This window comes from Abramis brama (genome assembly GCF_963993115.1).
Source record: "Abramis brama genome assembly, chromosome: 17".
Classification (NCBI taxonomy): Eukaryota; Metazoa; Chordata; class Actinopteri; order Cypriniformes; family Leuciscidae; genus Abramis; species Abramis brama.
Window position 1 is genome coordinate 16,369,616 of NC_139979.1, and position 8,557 is coordinate 16,378,172.

The 8,557-nt window shown below is 36.1% G+C and overlaps 1 protein-coding gene across 1 annotated transcript; it reads left to right on the plus strand.

Annotated features, from left to right (window-relative positions):
- The first annotated feature begins 591 nt into the window (after positions 1-591).
- tomm40 (translocase of outer mitochondrial membrane 40 homolog (yeast)) lies at positions 592-8,429 on the plus strand. Its single transcript, XM_084089735.1, has 11 exons — positions 592-732; positions 1,628-1,714; positions 2,263-2,477; positions 2,564-2,631; positions 3,552-3,644; positions 3,783-3,884; positions 4,148-4,253; positions 5,600-5,722; positions 5,827-5,903; positions 6,003-6,105; positions 6,956-8,429. Exons 3-11 carry the CDS (start codon positions 2,264-2,266, stop codon positions 7,093-7,095), a joined length of 1,026 nt encoding a protein of 341 aa, XP_083945861.1. The 5' UTR covers positions 592-732; positions 1,628-1,714; position 2,263; the 3' UTR covers positions 7,096-8,429.
- Positions 8,430-8,557: the final 128 nt, after the last annotated feature.

Sequence of the window (8,557 nt, forward strand, 5' to 3'; positions counted from 1 at the left end):
TGTTTGTATTCTTTTCTAAATACCTTAAATCAAGGAAACTATAATTTTGTCATATGAGTGACCTAATTGGTATTGGTACTGAATAAATATGCTTATTAATTATTTTTATAGTATAGGCAAGTATGCTTGAACTCTTGTTTCCTATAATTTCCATGTTTTTTCAACCTTGTTTTAGGTCGATGTGGATATAAGCTATTTTCTATTATGTGCCTTGAATCTCACCACCACCAGATAAATTCACAGCTCGCTTGTATAAATGGCTGCATTCTATCACATTTCTTCTTAATCTACATGGATTATTTAAAATAAGGCAAATAAGCCAAGTTTTTCACACAAGCATTTATAATGTTAAAATTGTTTTTAGAGTCACACATTTAAAAAAAAGTTACACTACATGATGTAGTGTAACCACATGCACGCTTTAATTTATATCTTGTTCAGTGAAGCTTGAGATTAACGTTATAAAACGTTTAGAACCACTGAACAGAATGGAAAATGCCACATGGCTCAGCCCACACAATACCAACAAACTGAACAACCAAACAAGGCAAGTTTTAGAAAAGTGAACAAGTTGCCAATTACAACACAAACAGCACGGTGGGGCTCTTTGGCTGAAATGGAAGAAACTCTCAGACATTAATCTCTTAAGCACTTCAGCCTCTTTGGGAGGCTAAAGAAAAGCCAATTCTGTGAAAGATCAATATTAGCCCCTGCCTGAGGAGGCCATGTACGGTAAGTTCTAATATCACACTTTGGAAAACTAATTTTGTGCTGTGGTGGGGGAAAAAGTAAGAACAATAGTTAGAGTTAGAAATCTTGTTGGCGTCAAAAGCAATATTATAGGCAAAGCTTTGTTTTTTGTGCAGGATTTATTAGTCTTTCATTGTAGAGAAATGAACTTTCATGATTAAAATATTTTAATGTAAATACATTAAATGTATTTGAATGTATGAAGGAGGAACATTCTCAATGTTTAAAATCAAAGAGAGTGCATCAATTTAATTCAGTATCACTAGAACACTTTTGAGGATAAAACATAAAAACCATATAAAAACATTTTCATTACTTTATATAAAATGAACATTCATTGGAATAAAATAATAATATATTAAAAACTTCTTTTTTTTTTTTTGTAATGTAAACGGTTTAAAATCTGAATGGAAGTTATTAAAGGGTAACTAAACCCTAAACCAACTTTTTTTAGTTAATGATATGTAAGAATGGTGCTTTATTAGTGCTGTTCATTGATTCGAGTAACTTTTTTGACATTTGGGTATAAAGTGTTTTAATTCTACAATATATGGTGTAAAAACGGGTTTAGTTACCCTTTAAAGATAGCAGTAATAAAGCATCCTACGACACCACTCATACACTTGCTTTCTAGTAAAGATCCTGTCGTCTATTTTTAATTTCAATGTTTACAACAAAAAACATGCATGAATAAAATGCAAATGCACAGCCTCATGTTGAGGGAGCCTTCACCCTTGAAGTGTAACTTTAGAGGAGTGTAGAATACACGCCACGAACCGTCGTATTTCCTTCCCCGATTACCTCACTAGGACGCCATATTCAGTAGCCAATCATCAGACAGTTGTGGTGTCTTTTATCCAATGATCTATCAATATAGCCGGAATGGGCGGGCCAAGACGTCGGTTACGTATTCTGTCATCCTACCGGTGCCTCTCAGCCGTATAACTGGACTGCATTGCTAAACGTGAGTATAGCACGAGGCCTGCAAGTAGTTACATAAATTATAGTCATACACTTGCTATAATTAGTCTGTCATGTGTTGATAGAAACGACTGTCCAGCTAGCATAATACAGCTTCTTTCGCGCGTCTCATTTAGAAATGTGCCAGTCTTTCTTTTTCACACGTTAGCTAGTTAGCTAGCATTAACCTTAGCTTACCTGCTATTTAGCCAATGAGACGTGAATGAAGCTCCACATGCTAGTGCACTACTTTTCTCTAGTGAGCCAGATTCTAGTCGTTGCTGTGCACACAGAATTGGTGTTCATATTTAGTGAGTCGCAGCTGACTAACGTTACTCGCTGGTTGTCTAAACCTGGAGAGATCAAGGTTTTCAGTTGGCTGTTGTTAGAAGCAGAACTATGTTGTTTATTGTCGGTATTCCTTCGATTGTAGAAACGTGACCTTTTGCCCTATGATTGTTGTCAGTGGAAGTAGATCATCCTGAAGTTAATGAGAGTGTTATAACATTTAATGTTATTTCAATGTTATCATACTGTTGACTTGTCCTTCAGCATGGGCAGTGTGTTGGCTGCCAGCTCCCCAAACCCTCCTCCGGCCTCAGGGGGTGGCAGTGCCCCAGGTCTAGTGACGGTACCACCAGGTTTCACTATGCCCCCAGTGTCTGCAGTCCCATCCTCCTCAGGCACACTAGGGCAGCCCGGGACAGATGCAGAGGCCTCTCGCCCCAACCCCGGCACATTTGAAGAATGTCATCGCAAATGCAAAGGTTTGTCTAAGGCTCATTTGCTTGCATTGCTCCTGTGGTCCCACAATCTATGTTCTGTTTACTTAGTCTTTTCGTCTGCTTCTCAGAGCTCTTCCCTGTGCAGATGGAGGGGGTACGCCTGGTTGTCAACAAGGGCTTGAGCAATCACTTCCAGGTCAGTCACCACAGTGTGAATGGGATTTGCAAGCTCTTGAATAATTTATTTGTTCTTCTTAGAATTAAAAGATCAAAGGACAACAACATATATACATAGCCAAAAGTTTGGAATAATTAAGAATTGTTAAAGTTTTTAAAGTATCTTATGCTCACCAAGGCTGTATTAATTTGGTCAAAAATACATTGAGAACAGTAATGTTTTGAAATATTCAAACAATTTAAATGAACCATTTTCTATACTATACTAATATATATATATATATATATATATATATATATATATATATATATATATATATATATATATAAAAAAATTAAATGTAATTTATTCTGGTGACTGCAAAGCTGAATTTTCAGCAGCCATTTCTACAGTCTTCAGTGTCATGATCCTTTTTGCTTAATATTTTTGAGGAAATTGTGATGCCTACCATTCAAATGTTTATTAATTAAAATTAAGATAAATTAAATTGATCAAAGTGAAAAGACATTTAGAATGCTTCAAAATATTTCTGTTTTAAATAAATGCTGTTCATTAAACTTTCTATTCATCAAAGAATGCTGAAAACATTTATCGTTGTTTCCACAAAGATGTAAAGCATAATTTTGTTTTTTCAACATTAAGTAATAATAATAAGATTCATTAAAAATAAATGAGCACCAATTTCTGAAGGATCATGTCTGATGAAGACTGGAGTAATGATGCTGAAAATTCATAAAATAATTTATTAAAAAATATATTTTATAAAATATATAAAAATAGAAAACGGTTCTTTTAAATTTTTATATTTCATAATATTACTGTTTTTACTGTATTTTTGATCAAATAAATGTAGCCTTTGAGAGCATAAGAGACTTGTTTCTAAAAATCATTCCATACTTTTGACTGATAGTGTATAACATCTTAATTTGCTTCCTCAGGTTAGTCACACAATTACTCTAAGCACCTTGGGCGACTCGGGTTACAGATTTGGAGCCACATATGTGGGCAGCAAACAAACAGGACCTGCAGAGGTGAGCGTCTTAGTTGCATTTGAGCTGATAGAAATTTGATTTTTGATTTTCTGTCAACTTGCTACACCATTATTGTTTCAGAATGAAAAGAGTAGTAGACTGATGTTCACACTTTTTTTTTTTGTCTGCCCCCCTCAGTCTTTTCCAGTTATGGTAGGTGACATGGACAACACAGGCAGTCTAAACGCACAGATCATCCATCAGCTGACCAACAATGTTCGCTCTAAATTGGCCATTCAGGTATGTACAGCTTTGCAGTCATTGTTCGCTGGTTGCACTCAGAATTTTAAGGAAATAGAACAAATTATGGTCCAGTAGATCTGATTAAGACTTACTGTGAAAAAAAAAATCCTATAATTTTGTGAGAAGAATTGTATTCTTTCTTGAGCTTTAAGAATTTAGATGGCCTAATGAATCTTAAATTCTATTTTTTAAACTTGTTCAGAAAATCAGTGCTGCATAGTGTTCTGTTATTAATTGCCTGACTAAATGATGGGTTACAGACACAGCAACACAAGTTTGTAAACTGGCAATGTGATGCAGAATACCGTGGCGATGACTTCACAGCTGCTGTTACCCTTGGCAACCCAGATGTTCTTGTTGGATCTGGTAACAAACTTGCATTTGCTATTGACCATGACTGTCAAGCTCCAAAAATTACTATATAAAAATCTATACATTTTTTTACGCTATTATCGTAATACACACTACCGCTAAAAATGTTGGGTCTGAAAGATAAAAAATGAAATAAAAAGAGATATATATATATATATATATATCTTATATATAAATTTTTACTTTTTTTTTTAAGTCTCTTATGCTCACTGACACTGCGTTTATTTGATTTAAAAAAAAAACTGTAATATTGTGAAATATTATTATTACAAATTTTTTTTAAAATGTAATTTATTCATGTGATGGTAATAGGTTTATTTAACATGTAGTTTAAATAAAAAACTTAATTTAATAATCTAATATAAAAATAAGATATTGCATAGTCTTCACTGTATGAATTAAATATAAATGTATTCTTATTAAAGCTAAAAACAAAACTATTCAGTTAAGAACAGTAAGTTATTTTCTCTTTTGTTTGCTTCACATTAAAGGGATAGTTCACACAAAAAATAAAATTGTCATCACTTACTCACCCTCATGTTGTTCCAGACCTGTATGAGTTTCTTTCTTTTGCTGAACACAAAAGAAGATATTTTGAAGAATGTTGGGAACCAAACAGTTGACAGTAGCCATTGACTTCCATAGTAGGAAAAAAATACAATACAATGGAAGTCAATGGCTACTGTCAACTGTCGGGTTACCAACATTCTTTAAAATACCTTTTTTTGTGTTCAACAGAAGAAAGAAACTCAAACAGGTTTGGAACAACATGAGGGTGTGTAAATGATTACAAAATTTTAATTTTTGGGTGAACTATCCCTTTAATGACGATCCCTTTACTTTCACTTGAGACAAAACTGGTAGTGTTTACATGAATACTCCACACGATGGGCAATGTGACATAATTGCGTGTTTATTCGACCATTCAAGCGCAATAAAACGTGAAACAGAACTGAATTCCCGATTGCATGCTGAGAGACGCGGCTTTCTGTACACGCGCTTACCACTGTGTCAGTCGGCGCGTGCACCGCATTGAGTTCTTTTTCACTGCTTATTGTGCTTAACACTTTTTAACATCAAACACGTCCCAAATTTGCCATCGCCCGCTGAGAGGGGTGCTTTCCGTGCACACACTTTGGGTGTGTGCGTTCTTTATTTTCTTATTCATACATTTCATCATTCTGAAGTGTTGATAGTGCTGTATATTTACATACCGCGATATGCACAACATGGCAAAATCTTTAAGGATAGACTTTTTATACTGTGGTAACAATATATATATCATCATAACGCCCAGCCCTAGTAGGAGCTCACGTTCACATTCATGTTTCGTCTGATAGGTATCATCGTTGCGCACTACCTCCAGTCCTTGTCTCCTGCTTTGGTATTGGGGGGTGAGCTGGTCTATCACAAGAGACCAGGAGAGGAGGGCACTGTCACATCATTAGTGGGCAGGTACACAGGTAATCATTTCCAGATCATTCTTTATCACATTTTATTCAGGGTCTGGCAAAAATCATAATTTGATTAAATGTACTAATTGGACCTGCTACCTTTTCATCCTCAGGTAGTAACTATGTCGCCACGTTGACTGTTGGAGGAGCTGGTGCACATGCGTCATACTACCACAAAGCCAATGACCAGGTACTTCATATATAGTTGAATTAAATGACAGATCTGTTACTCAAGATAAGACCCGTTGTCTGTTAAACTCACTTTTCTGAATCTGAAAACCTCCCACAGCTCCAGGTTGGGGTGGAATTTGAGGCTAGCACACGGATGCAGGACACAAGCATGTCGTTTGGTTATCAGTTGGATGTACCCAAAGCAAATCTGCTGTTTAAAGGTATTGGAAGGCTTTTCTTGAACGGTTTCAAAAGAGTTCTGGTTCTCAAATATGATTGGCTGAGAGCCATTTCTGGCCATGCGATATTCTACCAGTATCACATGGAAACCATTTCACCGTTTGGTTCACTCCACTTGCAGCATTTCTCACAGCAAGTGTCATGGCGGACGAGCAAACCCACCATAATTTTACAAATCCTAATATTGTTGTGTGACGGAAGGTAGTTTTAAGAGTTTTTTCTGATTTTGTGTGCCATTAGATTGCAACAAAGACTGTCTTTATGAGTGAGTCCGTAGCAACGACTTTTGTATTGAAAAGGACTGAAAAAGGTTGTAAACAAGGATGTTGTTTTTACTTTAAACAACACCTTATAAGACTTACAAAGTCTTTGCCTAGTGCTGTCATGGGAAATCCCCTTAACTGTTCAAAGGTCAAAGATATTGCTTTCCTCAGTGGACATTCAAACTGATTTTGTGATTATGAATAAAAGCAGGTAAAGCAAAGCAGTAAAAACTCACTAAGTCTCTTATAATACTCTACTATACAAAATACAATAAGCTTCAATAAAGCAACTCAGTGTTGCTTCGTTGCTAGTTTTAGAATTCGTAACAGGCTTGGGCTTGGCTGTTAAACTGTCAACTTGGCAGCATGGCAGTGATTGCCTACGGCCGAATCACAGCTGTGCTGATATAGAGCGATATTGCAAGGCTACTTGTGTGATATTGCTCGTGTATATGTGTGTATTTTTATATATATATATATATATATCGTGCAGCCCTAATTATTCCATGAATATTCCAGTTTTGTTCTACTGTTAAACTTGCCTATCCTCTTCAACCTTGTTCTTCAGGTTCTTTAGATAGCAATTGGGTGGTGGGAGCGACGCTGGAAAAGAAGCTGCTTCCCCTTCCTCTATCATTAGCTCTAGGCGCCTTCCTTAACCACCGCAAGAACAAGTTTCAGTGTGGCTTTGGTATCACCATTGGATAGAACCACCGTGGCGATTTCAGAATCACAACAGATACAACCCTCCACCACGCTTGGACTGGTGCAAAGAGACATGGGGACATGGACCAACACTGAAACAGACTCAGAGACTCCCAGTATTAGTGCGTTGAACCTTCACAAGGATGGACCAGGACAAAGAGCTCGCAGGGCTGTCCAACAGAGCTCTCATCAATATAAATGTTCAGTTATCTGATAAACAGACAGTCACATAAGGTTTGTTTTTAAATGCACATCATGTGGAAGAACAATGTCCAATGCATGTAACATTAAAGGTGTTTTGGAAGAAAGTACGTATCCGTATTCAAAATATACTTCATTCAAATACAGTCAGTTAATGTGGAGATGCCTTTGCGTTTTTTTTTTTTGCCTTTGTTGAGACAATTATTCTTTTGGCTTTTACACAAGACTGTTTTCTTAAGGGCAAAAGACACATTTTTTGATCTATAAACAAACCATTTGTTTTGGTTTATATAAATGTCATACGGTTTCTCTTGAGTGCTCATTTTTCATGTACGAATTAAAATGATTTAATGTTCAGTAATATACTCCATGAAATGCTGTTTGTGATGTCAAAATTATGAAAATTCAATGCATGGGAAGCTCTTGGTTTAAGACTCAAGTGATGGGTTAAGTCGATGCCTGCGTCCCTTTTGCCTGGTTTCACAGACAAGGCTTAAGCCTAAAATGCATGTTTGAGCTGTTATAACTGAAAGCAACTTGCACTGATGTATCTTAAAATATGTCAGTGCCATTGTTTTGTCTTGAGATGCACATCAGTAATATTTTTTTCTAAGGCACATTTATAAAAGCTACTTAAATGTCCTAATTTAACTATGGATTACTCCTGGCTTAATCTAAATCCTGTCTGTGAAACCGGGCCTTAGTCTCATGAAATAATTAGTCACACAGAACCATCTAAGACTTTTGACCATGAGATCGTTTTCCTGTATATGTCTGTTAGGGTCTTTGGGGCAAATTCGGATGCTGGTTTCATATTGACCGGGCGTAACCAATCAGACTGTCCTTTTTATGTCTCAATGTGTCTCTGAATTTTCCACATAGACAAATTTCCAAAGTTTGTATTTTAGTTAGTTGTACACAGTTTTAAGGTTTTTGGGGCAGTCAAAGAGTTGGAGAAGATACTATAATAAACCTGTAAAATTTAAGCTGGTTTTAATGCCCAGTGGTTTTTCATGTCTCATGCTGATTTCATGTCTTTGTGACATTGGTGGAGTAATATAAAACAGGCTTTTGGCCTGATTCGAATGGATTATTTTACAGTGCAATTGTTGAATAAACATCTGGTTGTGACTTGGGTTTTGAAAGGAAGCAGGTTTTATTTTCATTGACAGATGAAAAGAGTCCTACTCTCATTGACTAAGGATTGCAGGATAAAATGTATAAGTAATCTGTGGTTTGACAGTGAGGCAATATGAGAAGGAAC